The sequence below is a fragment of the Metarhizium acridum genome (assembly GCF_019434415.1).
Source record: "Metarhizium acridum strain ARSEF 324 chromosome Unknown scaffold_405, whole genome shotgun sequence".
NCBI lineage: Eukaryota > Fungi > Ascomycota > Sordariomycetes > Hypocreales > Clavicipitaceae > Metarhizium > Metarhizium acridum.
This window is the reverse complement of record NW_027094034.1, coordinates 398121-416913: the sequence shown is the minus strand read 5'-3', so window position 1 is coordinate 416913 and position 18793 is coordinate 398121. Positions and strand designations below refer to the sequence as shown.

The following is an 18793-nucleotide window of genomic DNA, read 5'->3' as shown; positions in this document are numbered from 1 at the left end:
GCTGGTAAACTAGACCAGACTCTACTATGCATACCAACGTCACTGCTGATTAATCGAATACAATTTGTGCCAGTCACGTGCTAAATATTTACCAAAAACTTTGTGTCGACGTTGCTTATTGTTTCGTCCTGGTTTGAGTAATGCAACTGCTATGGTTGAAAATCTACCCATTGCTGTTGGACCGCACCAACAACTATAACAACACTTCACGCTATTTTCGCCTCATGAATGCAAAAGCAGGTGTTTCTGAGGCGGCAGGCCCACCTCCAAGGGCCTCTGCACCTGAGAGTCTGTTATTTATTAACATGAGCAGTCCTTCGCAATTCTCACAACCATCTACCCAAAAGAAGGCGCGTTCCCACATAATGAATCGATACCACCGACTGTCTCGTGATATACGGGTAAGTCTACCGCCAAGTACGTCTATGGATAGCCTCCTGAGCGGTCTTAGGCAGCGAAGACTACTCACAGGGTCCCGTCCCCTGAAAGCCCTAGACAAATAGTACATGAAGAGACTTTGCGGATTGAGAAAGCAAACTGTTCTGTCAATGCTACAAACGACTCAATGAGCAATGGATTCGCCTCCTTCATAATCCCGAGGGTTCCACTTCCACTGAAACTAGGGCATGTGCTAGAAAACGATGAGTTGGCGGAAGAATTTCGTTTGCTTGAGCATAGCGCTGTTTCGGTTGGATACAACACACCCAACTCTCCCACAGTTGATTTATTCAGCACCATACGGTTTCCTTTTCAGCTGAACGAACGTGACGAGTATCTGCTATTTCATTGTAAGTTGCCATCTGCGTCTATACATCATCGGCAACAAGAATATGCTATATCTGAAAGTGTGGCCTTGGCTTTACTCCTGAGCTTTCTTTAGAACTGCTTTCTGCTTTTTGCATCTCAAGACCTGCGAGAGCTTAAGCTGGGCTAACTTAAGCAGACCGCGCCGTATTCAACTACACAAACATACCTGTTAACCCAAAGGTTGAATGGCTAAGATTTGCCATCACCAACGATGCACTTCTCCATGTGACGCTCATTATTTCGGCTCTTCATATTGCACTTATTCGCGGCAAAACGTTCAGCGTTGATGCAATTCGACACCACACCAAAGTCACCAAAGTGATAAACAATCGGCTAAATAACCAAGCATTAAGGGACACCGACTCCACCATTCTTGCCATATCGTGCCTTGCATTGCTTGAAGTAAAGTGATAATCTATCTTTTGGAGCAGCATTCTCCATATTAACATGATGCAGATCCTCAATGCCTCCCCGCTAGCAGCAAGCGCTCACATCGTAGCTCTCGAGCAGCTAATAAACCGTCGGGGCGGACTTGTGGCTTTGGGGCTTGATGGAATTGTTCGGAGAAAAGCACTTTGGTAAGGCCCATACTCCAACTTTACGAATTGAGTCTTAGACCGTCATGTAGGGCAGATCTTAGCAGCGCCATCGCGCGGCACACGGAGCCACGCTTTCCATATTCGCCCAACATCCTAGCCACTACGCTGCCATCGGACTCTGTTCAAAATACCGTTGATCCATTAATCGCAAACATGTGTGCCGAGATCTCGTCACTGCAAATAGACCCTTCTGGTACCCGTGGTCTTTCCGCCATTATCCATGATCTTGAACGGCTATCCTTGGTCATCAAATCCGCCAATCGCGCTGATATCACTGAAATGGACAGTCTGAAGTTGAGTGACTGCTTTTATGATGTCGAACGACGTGCATATGACCTGTTTCAAGTTGATGGTGTACATCTGATAAACACGGTACGATCCGGATCGAATGTCCTACTTGACCTGCCCTCTGCATTATACACAGCATGCTGCCTCGCCGGGATTATATACTCCTACGTTGGACTTCGTGAAATACCTTCGCGAGCCGGGATCTTCACACCGCTTTTGGCTGACCTGACGCACATGATTCAGAATATTGATACACTCGCAGCCTGCACTGCGTACCCAAAACTTTTGTTCTGGGTTCTGAACACTGGGGGTATAGCTGCTAAAGGGAGAGAAGAGAGGCATCAATATGTGAAATTTCTTGCCGATCTCTGCGAAAAGGGAATGATTCCGAATGGTAGGAGAACGGGAGAGCTAGCTAGAGGTCTCATGCATGTGACACCCATGTTTCTGGCAGAGTGTCTCGATGTTTGGAATGAGGTTGAAGAGTTGCTGATTATGAGGCATTTGTGTTATAGTTAATAGGTGCAAGCAGCAAGATCATACTAAAACCGGACTAAAAAGACATCATGTATTCAATTTGTAGCTTGGATAAAACTGAGATTGTGCTTGAGACGCGCAGGAAAAGCGCATCATTGTGCGATGCCGTTTTGTGATACAGACGACTGGATCTGGCCTATATGCAAGGCCCAACGCTGGAATGAGCAGCGCATATAGGGCCTGTTTCAATTATTGTATGATGGCATGGCCATGAGAGCTTCTGGAAGTGTCCTCTCTTCATCGCAATCCGTTGCCCCCTTAATCACTGTCCAAATCTCTGATACCAACACACTTGTCCTTGGCAAAGACAGGAGTTCCACAAATGCCCGGAAATCCTTTTCGAATGTTTCCGGAGAAGATGCGTTTGTAGCCTCATTTATTCTCTTCTTTGTCAAAGCAAGTGCAGTAAGCTCAAATTTTCCCACGCGCTGAGTGTACTTGTCCACAAACATGCGCATTGCAGCAGGAGTCTCGAATGCTCGGTTGAGTATGCCGTACCTTTCCGCTTCTTCCGCTTCAATGTCAGTCCCGGAGTAGAGATACTCCAACGCCCGAGACTTTCCCATCAGTTGAGCCCAGCGCATTGACCCGCCACCAGAGGCATAAACACCAAGACATGCTTCGAGGTGGGATAAGAATGTGCGACCTTTTACACCAAAACGCATGTCAAAGGCCATTGCAAAATCACAACCTCCGGCACGGGCACGCCCTTCAACAAGGGCTATAGTAACAACGGGTAGATTGGTGAGTTTAAACATGAGGCCAAAGAAATACCCCAGTGTTGGGTACTCGGGATGCATTTCTGGAAGGTTGGACTCTGCAAACAAGCTGTAAGAAATGAAAAGACCTGGTAGATCATGACTATGCTTACCAGAACGAGGGAGTAGGTCTAGATGGGCGACAAAAAAGTCCGGATTCGCACTTTGAACTACCAAGACTTTTATTCCATCGCCTGAAGTAACGCTGGACAGGAGTGAGTCAAAGTCAGACATGAACTTCCAGTTGCATAGGTTGATCGGGGGGTTGTCGATAGTCGCTGTCAAGACGGAGCCCGTCCGCTTGGTAGTGATAGTACCGTGCTCCATGATTTAAAACGAGGGCGGATGCGGATCTGAGCAACTAGAGATTGTGTAATTCTGGGTAGCAGTACGATCAGCCAGTTGTCAGTTTTATTGGCGTTTCTGGGTTTATATATGTCGATTTGGCAAACAACAACTAGGTAAGTGAAAGTAGTCTAACTAGAACTGGAAAATTACTATAAGTAGTAACTGATCAAATATCATACTACGGGCATGAACTCGGTCCGGCACGTCAATAGAGATGCGAGATGCCAAGGCAATTGGGTTTAGGCTTAGTTTTACTGGAAATGAGCTGAGTGGCAACCAAGACCCCAACTGATTCTGAAGAGCTAACCCGAAACAGTATATTGCCTAATATGGTAAAGATGCGGAGTTGCTGCTGATCACTAATAAAAGTCAATGCTATGTGGCACCTCCACGAGTCTGCCAATGGCCGGCGACTTTGGCGTCATTAGCGCGAATACTTGATTGTCGGTACTCGTCAAGTCAAACCTCTCCAAGGTGCCTCTTCTCTCGTATAAAGTGTAGAGTGCCGTTATACATCTAAGGAGGCGACTTTTTATTATTATCATATTATTATTGTTGTTGTATGAAAGGGCTTTACAGTGTGCTCATCTTTACACCAATACAACGTCATGCATACCACTCTTAGAGCCGACGTCTACGTTGCTCCGGGAATTCCATTCCCTGCTCCGGAGGACTTGCCTTCATTCATAACCCCAGTATGGTCCCCGATGGCCATCACTCTCATATCTGGAGAGAATGAGGCTGTTCTGGTGGATGCGCTCCTGTCAACAGCCCAAGCTGACGATCTTGCCGATTGGATCACGTCAGTCATACCAACCAAACGCTTGACAGCAATTTACATAACTCACGGCCACGGTGATCATTTCTTTGGCCTCAAAAGATTGCTCGAGCGCTTCCCGAATACAAGAGCGGTCACAACCTCGAAAGTTATAGAGCACATGAAGAGCGAGCTGGAACCCCGTTTTTATCAAGCGGTTTGGGCGAGCCGGTTTGCGAATCATATTGAAACTGAGGGCATCCTCTCTAGAATTAAGCCTCTGGGAGAAGACAATATCCTTCTCCTTGAAGGTCATAAGCTGCTTGCCGTCGATGCAGGACAATCTGATACCTGGAATACGACGTACCTGCACGTCCCGTCTCTGGATATGGTCGTTGCAGGCGACTGTGTATACAACGACACTCATCAGTTCCTTGGCGAGACAAATACTCAACGCGGTCGAGATTCATGGGTGTCAATAGTCAAGGATATTGCAGCCCTCAAACCACATACCGTCATCGCTGGGCATAAACGACGAGGCGCCGTTGATGGGACCAACAATCTCGCAGCAACTATAAAATATATTGAGGACTTTGGAAAGTTGGTCGGCAAGACAACATCTCCAGAACAACTGTTTGACGAGATGATGAAGCTGTACCCAAATTGGGTCAACCCATACGCACTCTGGTTGTCTTGCTCCTCAGCCTTCAAAAAATGAACGACGTGCACGCAGCTCAACATCAACGTCACTAGTGTTGTATCTTTCACAATCGCCCTCCTGCTATTGTTGGAGAGTGGGACGGACAAAAGGGTCGGCTTCCATGTTGGGGGACGTGCTATTCAGTCTTGGTAACTCAGCCCTTCACTTTTCATCGTATTCTGAAAAGTCCTTGCAAGATGCGGAGGTTCTCATTATCTTGCGGAGGAAAATAAAAATGCATCAATTATGTTATAACTCTGATTCTTAACCTCGTCGTCTGCACATTGTAGAGTGCCAGGTGCGTGCTGGAATGAATCCATCTGCTGCTTGCATGTATTTGTAACAGACACGATGCTGTCACTGCCTAGGCACTTGCTTCTCGATGGGCATTACATACGGCCAGTGTCGTAAGCTAGAATCCTACCTCCTTCCCTAACCTCATTCACGGGTCCCGGGATTCCTCCGTTGGTCACAATATAGCAGCAAATAATCAAGAGGTGATAGATAACTATATAGCAATTATACCTGACATACTGGAATAGTTGTACATATTTATCGCTGAACTGTGTTATTCCAGTAGCATTATGAGTGTCGTATTTTTGCAAAATTAAAGACCTATGACTCCGACCTTAAGATAGTTGTCATCATCGTCAATGCGCTTCCTAAACTCACCCTGGCGCATTTCATTAATGTCCCAGGAGGACCAAACGAAACGGCCATGGAGGAAACTTGCTTCAGTGGTCGAAGCCCAAACCGCAAAGTGTCCCGGAAGGTCCTCTAAAATGCCAGTTAGAATTCAAAGTTTCAATTCCCAGTTTATGAAAGCCAAAGGTTCACTTGCCGTTATCCCATGGACGAGACATTTCCGTATGCCCAGACTTCTGGGCCGCTGTTGTTAATATGGAACCTGGGTGAAAACTAATGACCTGCATATCGCTGGGAGCGACACCACGGGCAATTTGTTGTACTACGATGGTCCCAGCATTCTTTGAAGCCGAATAGTTTGGCATGCCGCTCGCAACTTCAAAATCGTGGATGGCCATGGTTGACACATTCAGTAAGGACTAGCGAGGTTAGCAACCGAGGGGCTGACGATTGTTCCTAACAGCTTTCTGCCAGTCTTTGCCCCAACGTACCAATCTCTTTGCCTTATCTCGTTTGCGCTGGTGATAGAAGCAGTCGGTAAGCTTCATGTTGCCACCAACGTTGGTGGCAAAGTCGGCAACCACCTCTTCATAGCCCAAATCCAGCATAGACGCCACCTTGGGCTGGATGCGTGCGGCGTTGAGGATCAAAACGTCGACAACAAGGTCTTCTGCATCCAGTTGATCCCAGAGAAGCCCAACAGCATCCGAGTCAGCTATGTCAATACCCTTCCCGATAAACTGTGTGTTTGGGAACTGCAGCTTCAATATGTCAACGGCTTTGCTAAGGGACGCCTGTTGGCGTCCGGTTAAAATAACAACCGCAGCTTGGGCTTTAGCGAAGCTTCTTGCGATTGCGAATCCTATTCCACTGGAGCTTCCTGTGACGAGAACAACACGGCCCTTCTGGGAGAGCTCAGGGCGGGCAGGGTCGATGGCCGCATAAGGCTGTTTATGGACAGTCGAAGTTGGGGCGGGCGAGACGGCCATTTCGAGATGACTAATGTGCGACAAAAAATAGCTTGCAAAGACCAAATTGATTCTACCCAAGTATTGGTGAACTATTGGTCTCGGGGTCGAAACTATTTATGTGCTTGTGGTCCGGTACGGCAAGGCAGGTCGTGTCATATTCAGTCCCCTTGATTACCATTAATAATTATCTCCATCGTATCCATTACCAGTGGTCCGACTCTGAGGAGATTATAAATCCATCTAAACATAAGTGAATTAAGCCTATTGACGCTGTATATCAATCTACTGACTGCGCGGAGTTTGGCACCCGGCATGATCCGCCCCATTTCCGCACAAGTTTTCCAAAGGAGTTCTGCGGAGTTCAATATTGGTTGGTATCTTAGGCATAGAAGTCAACACACTTCACTGCCGACTCTTCCGGAGCCAGCACCCACCAACTTTTCGCAAATGATCCGCCGGCAAACGCCACATAAGTACCAAGAGTCTAGGCTGATGGCACGTGAAGCTGTGTGTATCAAAGGAAATACTATTGTTTAGCCTACATGTTTACGACCCGTGTCATTTGATTTGGACGGTGATAGTGTCAGGACTCCACTCAGGAAAGCAGAGTGGTTGGGTCTATGGTGGAAGCAAAATGTTCAGCTGCGGGTGAGCAAATGCCCTCGGAAGTAATGCTTGCAAACATCAGTCCAACCCGGAGCCCTCTCTGATATCACAAATACGGGATCGTCGCAATGCCGAATCTATGGCAGGGTTTGAGCTGCCTACCCACCTCCTTGTCATCTTTGAACTCCGCTTGGCCGACACAGTATTGCAGCCTCAAAATTTCAAACACAATAGTCCGAGCTGTGGCCCTGCAAAGATTTTATTGAAGAAGTGGGAGAAGGCATTTCATCACCCTTGAAGTTTCGCGCTCAACTGCCACAGCCGATCCTCCTCCACTGGATCGTATATACGTGATATCCAAACTTGGGGGCAGGTTGCATTGCACGTACTCGAACGAAAATTGCATAGCTGATATGCCCACGCTGGTCAATGCCACCGCATATCCGCCAATGTGAAATACGGATAGAACTTTTAGCATCCCTGACTGAACTCCGTCCCCTGGGTCGGCCGTAGCTGACCGTGCGGAGACAACGGCTCGTCTCGCTGCCACTACCTGTCCTGCGCCTCGGTCCCTTGAACACCATTCATAGAGGTCGCGTGTCTGTGAAAAGCTCTCCGGACATTCTGGTCATAGGAACATTAGTCAATAGTCTTTGCAAGAGAGAAAAGAAGAGAAACCTTACGCATCGGTGTAGCGGCCTCCCGCAACCTCGGTCTCACGAATTGCCTTTCGGATCTCGGCTTCCTCTTCTTTCGTGAGCTTGACATGGACCGCACCAAGGTTTTCTTCAAGGTATTTGATCTTCTTTGTACTGCCCAGCGTAGATTAGCAACCCATGGTATGTGAAGGCGAGTTAAGGGGTTGGTCCACCTACCCCGGAATCGGAAAGATGTCATGACCTTGTGCGAGCAGCCATGCAAGCGTCAATTGACCTGGAGTGCAGCCTTTAGTTGATGCAATACTCCCGATCTTGTTGACAAGTTCCAAATTCTTGGGGAAGTTTTCTTTGGAAAAACGGGGCAGGTTCTTCCGAAAGTCATTGTCGCTAAAGTCATCGGGCGATCGGATCTGCCCGGTGAGAATGCCTCGGCCGAGGGGAGCATATGCCACGACGGCCACCCCAAGCTCCCTCGCTGTTCTCAAAACATCAATCTGGGGGCTCTCAATGTCCACTGAGAATGGACTATATTCGACTTGAATGGCTGTTATGGGATGCACAGCGTGGGCACGACGAAGTGTTTTGGCCGAAACTTCGCAGAGGCCAAGATGATGGATCTTGCCTTGCCTTTGACGGGGTACATTAGCTTGCTTTCCTCGGGATGAGCCTACGGACGACTTGGACATACTGCTTCAACTCGGCCATGGCTTTGACGGTCGTCTCAACAGGAGTTTCTCTATTCAATCTATGAAGATAGAAGAGGTCAATATGCGACACTCCCAGTCGCTCGAGGGACTTGTCGCAAGCCTGATGGATGTATTCGCCATCTGAACGGATTGAGCTGTTGCCATTTGCATCCATGACGGCACCGCATTTGGTAGCGAGAAAGATGTCAGGTCGCTTCCCAGTTCTCTTGAACCACCTACCGATGAGGTCTTCGCTGTCGAAATAGACATCTGCCGTGTCCCAGAATGTGTTGCCAAGTTGGTGGGCGCGATCCAACACTTTGAAGCGTTCTTCATCAGAGCCTCCTTGGCCATACATTGAGCTAAGACCCATGGCCCCGAACCCAATTGTAGATACAAGAGGGCCGCCTCGCCCAAGTGGTCTGGTCTCTAGCTTTGTTGCCATGGCTGGGGATTCGTGAAAACCGCGGGAGGCCACTAGGGTATTTTCTTGGACGGTTTCTTTTCCCTTTGGAAATTACGTCTGTGGATTTGTATTACGTCTGTGGATTTGTTTTGCTCAAACCAGAATCATGAAGAGCCGATCAGGCATCTGCCTTTATACGGCCATAGACGTGGCTCATATAGAATGGACAAGGCATGGATTGAGACGGTGGCCACCTCAACATGAGGGGAATCGGGGATCGCGGATCAGTCGGGGAGTGAACAGCTGAGGTGAGACGCCATTTCCAAGACGAAACTCGCTACCAATAGAGTTCCGCAGGCCTTCAGCTGTACTCGGTATGCTCAAGTGCATGCATGAATGCTGCAAACACATGGACAAGGCGGAGTTTCGCTTCTCTTTGTAGCGCAGCCCAGACGCCTCAAAAACTCCGCCTTGCGGGGAGAATCTGGGGTTCAAGGTTTGCTCATGTCATCAGACCCACCGTTTCTCACCACATCATCCACCACTGGTGGTTGGAATTAGAGTGTAAAAACGGGTACCCGTGGGCACCCGTAGGTATCCAAGTTTTTCTTGGGTTATTCGTGGGCTACCCATTTTATCATGTAGGTGGTTTAGGTATACTACGAGTAATCTAATATAAAGATAAGTACCCTATAAATACCTATAAACGTATAATAGTATAATATAATAATATAAATTAAATAAATAAATTAATTATAATAATTAATTATAATAATTAATTATAATAATTAACGTTAACCCTTTAATATTTAATTATATTTATAATAAGTCTTAAGTTTTTAAAGTATAAAATAAGTTATATAAGTCTTATTTAAGTACTTAAAAATACCTAATATTTTTAATAAATAATTATAGGTACCTTATTTTCCCATATAGATCCATTTAAGTCTTTTTTTCCTACCCATACCTACCCAAAGCCCACGGGTAAGCAACCCACACGGGTACCCGTAGACCTTTTACACCCTACTTGGAATGACGAGAACAATTTCTTCATGGTCATGGAGCACTTCAAGGATGTCCATGTATGCGGAGAATCTCTCCCCGAGGACGATTCTCATGGCGCGACCGGGGTGAACTGCAAAGATGATGGCGTCAAGTCACTTCATCTTGCTCAGCAGACCCCCACGGTCGCCAAGTCCGAAAAGAGACGCTTGCAGAATCGCAAGGCACAGAAGATATACAGTAGGTTAATTTTCCCGCTTTGTTGAAAAGCAACACACGAGACCCTTTCTAAGGACTGTTTTACCATCCAGGATTGAAGCAGAAACAGCGGGTGCAAGAATTGGAGTCGCTAGTTGGATCGCAGACGACGACTCGCCAAGACTCAGATGTCAATTATTACACTCCTTCTTTGGACGGCAACGACGAAGCTTTGGCTACTTTATGCACTGCAGAAGCCGTATCAAATGTGGTGCCACCTGGATTGGTACAGAACCAAGGCGCTGATGTGGACGGCTTCAGCCAAAGCATCGTCAATTGCTACCACAGCGGTCAGCGGTTTGTACATGACGCCCAACCATGCGCGCAGCCAGAAGGGCAGTCCATATTGTCACATCCACCCGACACATCAGAGCCTACATTTAGTCGCAATTTTTCTCCGGTGGCTGCGCATCTGTTTGACGATGCCGGCGGGGGGTTGCCTGCCCAATCGTTCCGACAGACTCTGGCTCTGAGCCAAGACCTTGTCCACGACATCCGTGAGAAAGGTGCTGCATTAAGCGATGTGCTCGCACTTGGGCTTTAGTGTTTAAAAGAAACCTCACTTAATACGAGCGAGGCTGACAGTGAAACACCAAGTAGATCGCTGATATAGCACAGGGAACAGAGTATATCACACCTCCCACAGCCAAGTAAGATCTTGTCACGCCAACATTACAATAAGAGTACAGGTTCACCGTAAATGTGCCTCCATTTATGGAGGTCGTGATGCCGGTTTTTAGAGGTCGGGTTCACATTAGGATACCGCTTTTAGAGGATAATTTACAAGGCGCTTAGACGGACCTCTGTCAGCCCCACACACTATGTTAGCCTTGGCACCGGGGCTCTATAAAACACGGCGCTTACGTTATTATGATATTTAACTAGGACCTAACCCCTTAGCCTAGCTATTAAGGTGAGTTCCTAGATAAACCCTTTTATTATCCGTTAAGATATAGCTATAAAGAAAAGATTACTATGCGTTTAGTATCCCGTGAAATACTATTAATTAAAGTGTATATAGCTTACTGAATATAATACTATACGAAAATAATATGCTAATATAATTAAAGTTAATATATATAGCGTTAAGATAAAATAAATAAGGTAAGCGGTAATTTAGTAACTTTATAACGCTCGTATTTAATTCACTTAAGTATTACGATTATTTATATATTAACGCGGTTAATTATCTTAAAAATACCTTTAAAGAAGATATTATAACTTTTTTAAAGTGAATATTAGACTTATATTATAGAATACGTAAAAGAAGTATAGTTTACGCCAGAGCTCTTACGAATATAGTAAATACAAGTGTATTGTGTATTGTATTTTGTATTGTATTGTATTTTCGTATATTGTATTTAAATACATTACATTACATTAGTAAAATACCTATAAATGTATTTTAAGGAAAAAAGACCCTTGTTTTTTTAACTTAAAATTATAAGGCTAATTATAAGGGTTATAAGGAAAAATTTTATATCATTTAAAAGAGCTAGATCAGCTCTTTAAAATGCCTTACTTTTTACTATTATAAGTTACTACATTAAGAAGTTATAAGCAATTGAAAATTCGCCCCGCTTTACTTACTTTTTATTTTAAGACATAACTTTAAAGCTTAATATCTCGCTGAATATCCACATTTTAAGGTTAATTTTTAAAGATTCAAAATCACGTGATTTTTAGCTTTATTTTAATATATAATATGCTTATATAAGCATTTATTTATAATATTAAATACTTTATAGCCTTATAATACATTTATAGGTATTCTAATCTTGTAATGTATTGTAATATATTACATTACAATACAATACAATACAGTATAGTAAAAAATACAAAAAATACAATACATTTAGAGGTCTGGTTTACGCGTATAAGAGAATTCTTTTTTAAGTTTATAGGAAGTTAATTAGTATTAATTTTAATAAAGAGGCTAATAAAGAGATTAATAACGTAAGTTTATTACTCTAGTAAAGTTCTAGTAGTCTTTAAAGACGTTTACTTACTTACTTATAGTATATTAATAGATACCTTACGATTTATTACACACTTAATACTTTAATTAATAAGAAGCCTATAATAGATATTAATAATATTTACTTAGTATAATACTATTACTAGATTTACGATACTTTCATGTTTCTTAACGAATACTAAAGAATATAACTAGTACTCTTAATTCTACTATAAGCGTATATAGTAACGCGCTTAAAAGTTTTTTCATATAAAAAGCTAAATAAGAATATAATTAGTAATTATTATTTTAGTTTTAAAAATAAATCTATAAAAGTAAAGGATAGTGTAAATAAATAAGACTTAAAAGAAAATGACTTTAAGATAATTACCTATAGTAATATTAAGTTACTTCTCCTTAAAAATCTAAATAGAGAAAGAGATCTACTAGCAGAGCATTAATTGTAGTGTAGTTTTATAGTTTTATAGTTTTTATAATTTTAAATATAAAAAATTATATTAAATCTAATAAAATACTTATAAGATTATAAGTTTTACGAATAAATAGTATAAATCTTATACTATAAGCTAACATAAAAAAGTGGGTTCTTGTAAGCTCTTATAAGCCTAGAACTGTAAAAACTATAAAATGTAGTTTTTATAGTATAGTATAGTATAGTGTGTTTTTAGAAAATTACATAATCTAGTTTTTAAGCTTATAATAAGCTAGAAGAACCCACTTTTTTATGTTAGCTAATTGGTTATAATATTAGCTAATTTATGTATTTATTATTATAATTCAAGTATTTTATTAGATTTATTATTAATTATTTAAGCTTTTTTGAAAATTGAAAATGTAGTTTTCTTGTTAATGCTCTGTCTACTAGTAATAAAAGTAACGCTTTATTACACTAAAGATTAGAAGAGAAGAGAGAATTCGTAAGTAATATATAAACTACACTATTATTTATAATTTAATAGTAATTACATAGGAAAACATTTATTTTCTATAAAGTAAATAATCTTCTTTTTAATGCTATCCTTTATCTATTAGCTCTTACCCTATTAGATTGAGTATTTAAGGCTAATATATAAATAGTTTAGGACTTCTATAAGATAAAAGTCCTGCCTTTAAAGCGTTTAATTAAATTTTACTAGCGTAAGGAAATTAGAGATAAACCTATTTTCTAATAGGCCGTGGCTAATAATAGAACGGCTACAACATTTAACACTAAGGCACTTCGTTATTACACCTACCTATACTACCTATAGAGATTAGGGCTTGTTACGGGATTCATGCAGATCCTTAACCCGTATTACATTCGCTGAGGTTCTAGAGAAAGCGTTAAAGGTAAGAAAGAAATTGCCACGTACCTAGGTTATACTAACTAAGGTTACTAAGGGGTTGCTACGCAGGCATAACTTTAGTAAGTTATGTGTTATATAAACGCAGCTACCTACTAGACGTATATAAATTAACGTGTGTAGTGTAATACTATTATAGCTTTTCTTAGGCGTCTCTTAAATAAGGCTTTATTAAAGGTAATAAAATATATAAGCTACTATATTAATCTAAGAGCTTTAATTAATACTAGTTAAGTTAAGCTTAAAAATATTAAAATAAACCTAATATTAGTTAAATTAATTAAACTTTAAGATATTATAAGCTAAGAAGTTCGTTACGAATTAAGAAGTATGAAAGAAGTAAAAGCTAATAGTATAATATTATTATAAATTTATTATACCCTAGAAAATAAGGTGCGATTAATAAAAGCGTATCTACGAAAACTAGCTAAGGTAATAATACGATAAGACTTTTTTAATATTATTAATATTATTAAAATAAACTTTTAATTAAAGAATAAAGCTAGCTTATTTCTTAATCTTATATTAAACGCGTGGAATTTCTAACCTTATTATAATTTAAAGAAGTATTAACTACTAGTAGAGCTTATATATACTAATACATGTAAGTTAAATAATAAGATAAAGCTTAAATATCGTATTTATATTACGTATATAATAATTCACCTAGAAAGAGCGCGGGAACCTTAACGTATAAAGACTAAAGTTAAGACTAAGACCAAATAATTTCCTTTAACTTATAATAAAAATCAATGCTTTATTTACTTCTAGGACGAGCCTATACTACTAAGCTAAAGGTTCTATAGATTTTACTCTTCTTATTAAGTAAGGAATTACATATTATCTAAACACTTAAAACAGCTTAGTAAGAGGTTAGTAATATGCCTTAAGCTAAGATACTAAGATAATAAGACTACGTTTAATAAACTTAACTATTTCCTAGCACACTTAAAAAGGACTTATAACTATAACATTTTTAATAGATATAAAGGTTTAGGGAATATATAGATAACGCTTAAGAGTGATTTAGGATAATGAAATAGCAAATTTCGAAATTTTAGGGCCTGTATCTATAGAATTACCCTGGTGTCTTAGGTCTCTAACATACCAGGGCCGTACGGAGTAGATTAATTAGGTGTAAAACTAGCTAGTCTTAAGCGGCGATTTAAGATCTAGGGCTGTTTCATATACATAACGTTTATCTTATGGCAATTGCGAGATAGAAGGAAGCAAGAAGTTAAATTTATAGTAACTAATAATATAATAGAGTAAAACTAAAGCAAATTATTTTACATATAATATTTTACATATAACGTCTGAGATCGTGCACAATTAAGAAATCCCAAGGCCACCCTAATTTAGCCTCCCTATTAGTCCGAGCAGAAATGTACCTACAGGTATTTAATAAATTAACTGGAATGCTTTAGAGAACTACTAAAGAAAGTTTCTTAAGCGAGAATTCAGCTAATAAACCCCTTTTACTATACGAGTATTAGCTTAATTCGCTAATTATTTAAACTAATAAATACCTACATTAATTTCTCGGTAAAGTCCCAGTATACCACAAGTAAAAGACTAGAATATTTTATGTAAACCCTTTAACGTTATTCTATTAATCTTTTTCTTAATAATTTATACCTAGGCGTTTTTGCTCTGGGGTCTATGCTAAGGGCATCCAGGTATATGTTATAGGCGACTATCGTATACGTGTTTTTGCGTCTATTAAGAGCGCCTAGCTATATGTTGCGTTTACTTCTAATTCTAGACTCTAAAGCGTCTAGAAAATTTACTAACTAAAAGTAACTAAACCTAGCTAGTAGGCTCACTCTAGTGTAGCTGTTAATAACACTTTTAAGGGTATTTACCGCTATAATAATATGCGTACCTTAAATAGGTTTATTATTTAAAAGAGATATTATTTAAAGAAGAGTAATCTAGGAGTTAATAATCGTTTTCTAGGTGTTTAAAAAATCTTTTTTAGCGTTAAAATTAATAAATTTTCCGTAAATATCCCTATAACGTAATATATTATCTATTGTTCTCTCGGTATAATTATTAGTGAATACGGGGGTAAAGATTAGGTAAAGCTAGCTAGGTAGCATTAGAGAAAACACATTTCCCTGTGGCCCGGGGCTAGTAATATAGCGGAGTGGTATAGCGTTAGCATTAATTTGAGTTAACATGATGATTTAAGGACTGTACGTTCAGTTATCTGTTTTACAATCGTAGGGGCTCCATGGTCTTTTGTATTTGGAGCCTTCTCTTTATAAACTAATTGTCATTTCGCAAAACGCAAAAGCCTAGATAGAGTGCGGTGTAGTGATTTCTCATGGTGAGCCTGAATTCCCCGACTCGCACTGCTTTAAGCGATCTGTCTATCTTCTTCTCACATAGACGCTATAGACACTCTCCTAATTACGGGCCGCTGTAAATTGACTATTCAGTTCTCATTGCCGCTAATGGCACTGCAGCATCTAAATAGAGTTGCTAGGTAGCAGTGCAAATTGGGAGCTTCAGAGCCCCTGTGTACTTTCAAATTTCATTGGCGCTAGGGCCCCCAATCATGGAGCTTCCGGAGGCCTCTTTCACTGGCGCTAAGTGAGCTAACAGGATCGCTAACGTATAGCATTCGCAGTGGTTAATACTCTTAGAATTATTGTAAACTACGCGGAGATTAGCAATCCTATAGGGTAGAATTCTTCTTAAAAAGACTAGTCTATAGCTAATTTAACTATTCTCCTCGTGCCTCTCACACACTTTTAATTTAAAGTTTTACTAACTTATATATTATTAAATAAATAAACGATAATCTAATATACACCCGATCCGTGATTTATTCGCTAGTGTGTTGCTTCTCGCTGCTTCTACTCTAGCCTACCGAATTAGCTACAAAGATAGCCTTTTATTTCTACCCCTATACGATATGCAATCCTGTGGTTAATCGGCCCTTTAGCTTCTAGTATATAATCTGTGGCTTTAAAAAGTGCTATATAAACGTTTACTAACTTTATTAGCACACGCTTATAAGCTTTTATAGTAAGCGCCTAAAAGGTTAAATTATCTATATTACGAGAGTTCTTTCTATTTATTGCATTAATAGGTGCCTAGAATAATTATTATAACTCTTATATAAAACTCTTTACTATCCTTAAAAAGATTAATAATAGTAATACTAATAGCCTAATTATATTATTCTATTTTTCACTAAATTGCCTTAGAGTATAAATATAGCTTCTTAAAGTTCTAGAATTTAAGGCTCTATTTAAGAAGCTAAGGTATATATTAATTACCTAAGTTCTATTATATTTATTATATTTAGCTATAATTAAACGATTTAGCCGATTATATTAAATATATTCTTTAAGCGCGTTTAAAAATAATAATAATTAAATATAGCTAAACTTTAAAGGTAAGGTTTTCTCTTTTCCTAAGATAATATAATATAAAGTTAAAGCCCTTAATTCTAGATTAAGCTTAATAACCGTAATACGCGAAGGGAGAGCTATTATTTACACTAGTAAAGCTTAAGTAACCTAGGTAGCTTTTTAGTTTTAAATAAAATACTAAACTAGGTTCTTTATTATAAACCTTTAAATAAGACTAAGGGTTTAAACCTATAACTTTATCTTACTTCTCTTCCCTTTACTTTATTTATAACTATTACTTAACTTTAATCTTACTTTAAGTCTTAATAAAACTAAACTAAAAGGCTAAGTAAACGTAATAGAAACTATAAAGAATTAATTCTCCGCTACTTATATTAGCTTAAAAGCATATTTAAACGTAATAATATATACCTATATTAAAGTTTTTTATAATAGTATCTCCTTTAATATTAATTTAAGCTTTATAGTATAAAATATAGTTCAAGTAGTAATTTTATTTTATTAGGCTTAAGGTAGCCTAAAAGAGCTTATACCCTAGAGTATTTATTCTATTATAATCTACCGCCTTTATAATAGCACGAATTAGCTTCTCGTATAATAATAATTAAGCAAATAACCTATAAAACTCGTTAATTAAATCGTTTACTATAATTACTACGTTTTACTACTAGTTTAAATGCGTATATAGGAATATATATACGAAGATTATTTTCCTAGATTTTATATTTTAGAATGAAAACCATTTATCAGCCACCTTAGAGTGTGAGGTTAGAACGAGACTTTATAGTGTGCTACTTAAATAAACTCTTATTTTTAATAATAACAGGAACCCCCGTCTCTTATTCGTTCTCCGTTCTCCGTTTTCCATTTCGCTCAGTTTAAAAATAAATCACAAATGCGACATATAAGTCAGTAAGATAATAAAGTGCTTTTCAGCAAGAGAATTCAGAAGAGAGGTGCTCTCGCGAATGGCCTGTACAGTATTGTAATCGCTGCAAAAGGTGCTGGCCGCAGCGAAAAGCGTAGCTGCAGCGAGAGATGCTGCAGTGAAAATATGGTGCTGCAGCGAAAAATGGCGCTGCAGTGAAAAATGGTGCTGCTGCAGCGAAAAATGGTGCTGCTGCGGCGAAAAATGGTGCTGCGGCGAAAAATGGTGCTGCAGCGAAAAACGATGCTGCAGTGAAAAATGGTGCTGCTGCGGCGAAAAATGGTGCTGCAGCAAAAAACGATGCTGCAGTGAAAGATGCTGCAGTGAAAGATGCTGCAGCGAGAGTTGCGGCAGCGAGAGTTGCTGCTGTACTATTTATGGCTACGACCCACCAAATTAGCCGCCATCTAATTGAGCCCCGCTGCGGCAACTTGGACCCGGATCACTGTAGTCTTCTAACATTCAGAATGTTTGGTCACGAAGGAAAGACTTTAACTCCCCTGGTGGTACTCAAAAGTTAGGAACCAGTCAATTGAACTAAATTTGCGATCTATGGATGCTTAGATAGGGAACACCGCACTATCACCTAGATTGTGACGGCAATCTTTTATAGCTTAATTTGCAATGCTTTCCAAGGCATCATGTTTGATAGAGAAGTCTCTTCTGTATAGTTTTATCAAAAATTATTTCGTAACTAAGAAATTCGTTAATACATACATTATGCTCTTTGCTTTTTCTGAGTACACAACTGCCAGAAATAAAGACCCACCCGTCATCTTGTCCAAACGCTTACCCCATCGCGAGCGAAGGCCGCTAACAGCTTCAGGAGTTTACCCTTCGACGGCCTTAAGGTGCAAGTGACGTTTAACAGTGGAGTTGTCGTGACCCCGACGGGCATGAATATGCCCATTCCGCTTCTAACGGTTAATAATCGGGTTAAGTGATGCTAGAATTCTTGCTAACCGTATATAGGCAAGTCGAAGCTTCCAGTAAGCTTAATCCCCGTCAGAGATGATCTGGTCCACCGTTCGTATAGCGGCTAGGACATTATTAATGGTTGTGTTAGCGCCTGCCACTGACGTATCTAGGCATAGCTTGGCCTAGAAGCCGTGTATTTCGGCCAAGTTTGCT

The 18793-nt window shown here is 40.2% G+C and overlaps 6 protein-coding genes across 7 annotated transcripts; 3 read left to right on the top strand and 3 right to left on the bottom strand.

The window, feature by feature from the left end:
- Window positions 1-1559: 1559 nt before the first annotated feature.
- Window positions 1560-2213, top strand: J3458_016900 (uncharacterized protein; the record flags this gene model as incomplete). The annotated part of the gene is made up of 1 exon (XM_007817461.2): window positions 1560-2213. One exon carries the CDS (start codon window positions 1560-1562, stop codon window positions 2211-2213), a length of 654 nt encoding a protein of 217 aa, XP_007815652.2.
- A 203-nt stretch (window positions 2214-2416) lies between these two features.
- On the bottom strand, window positions 2417-3316 carry J3458_016899 (putative secondary metabolism biosynthetic enzyme; the record flags this gene model as incomplete). The annotated part of the gene is made up of 2 exons (XM_066121061.1): window positions 2417-3048; window positions 3103-3316. 2 exons carry the CDS (start codon window positions 3314-3316, stop codon window positions 2417-2419), a joined length of 846 nt encoding a protein of 281 aa, XP_065973994.1.
- Window positions 3317-3945: 629 nt separating this feature from the next.
- J3458_016898 (uncharacterized protein) lies at window positions 3946-4812 on the top strand (the record flags this gene model as incomplete). The annotated part of the gene is made up of 1 exon (XM_007817463.2): window positions 3946-4812. One exon carries the CDS (start codon window positions 3946-3948, stop codon window positions 4810-4812), a length of 867 nt encoding a protein of 288 aa, XP_007815654.2.
- An 815-nt stretch (window positions 4813-5627) lies between these two features.
- Window positions 5628-6428, bottom strand: J3458_016897 (uncharacterized protein; the record flags this gene model as incomplete). Its single annotated transcript, XM_066121060.1, has 2 exons — window positions 5628-5858; window positions 5931-6428. 2 exons carry the CDS (start codon window positions 6426-6428, stop codon window positions 5628-5630), a joined length of 729 nt encoding a protein of 242 aa, XP_065973993.1.
- Window positions 6429-7260: 832 nt separating this feature from the next.
- Window positions 7261-9206, bottom strand: J3458_016896 (uncharacterized protein). 2 transcript variants are annotated; one of them, XM_007817465.2, is made up of 4 exons: window positions 8364-8897; window positions 7892-8302; window positions 7700-7828; window positions 7261-7640 (listed from the first exon to the last, which is right to left on the bottom strand). In XM_007817465.2, the coding sequence occupies exons 1-4, from the start codon at window positions 8804-8806 to the stop codon at window positions 7601-7603; spliced, it is 1023 nt and encodes a 340-aa protein (XP_007815656.2). In that variant the 5' UTR covers window positions 8807-8897; the 3' UTR covers window positions 7261-7600. The 2 variants fall into 2 exon arrangements, with proteins under 2 accessions (XP_007815656.2, XP_065973992.1); XM_066121059.1 differs by having other exon boundaries at window positions 7700-8302; window positions 8364-9206.
- Window positions 9207-9819: 613 nt separating this feature from the next.
- On the top strand, window positions 9820-10571 carry J3458_016895 (uncharacterized protein; the record flags this gene model as incomplete). Its single annotated transcript, XM_007817466.1, has 2 exons — window positions 9820-10009; window positions 10081-10571. 2 exons carry the CDS (start codon window positions 9820-9822, stop codon window positions 10569-10571), a joined length of 681 nt encoding a protein of 226 aa, XP_007815657.1.
- Between the last annotated feature and the right edge of the window lie 8222 nt (window positions 10572-18793).

Bases quoted from the DNA above. Each gene is read 5' to 3' on its own strand.
- J3458_016896 (XM_007817465.2), bottom strand. From the start codon at position 8,806: ATGGCAACAAAGCTAGAGACCAGACCACTTGGGCGAGGCGGCCCTCTT. The intron at 7,829-7,891 runs GTAGGTGGACCA...TACGCTGGGCAG, and splicing joins GACATCTTTCCGATTCCGGG to TACAAAGAAGATCAAATACC. The intron at 7,641-7,699 runs GTAAGGTTTCTC...TCCTATGACCAG, and splicing joins GGAGGCCGCTACACCGATGC to AATGTCCGGAGAGCTTTTCA.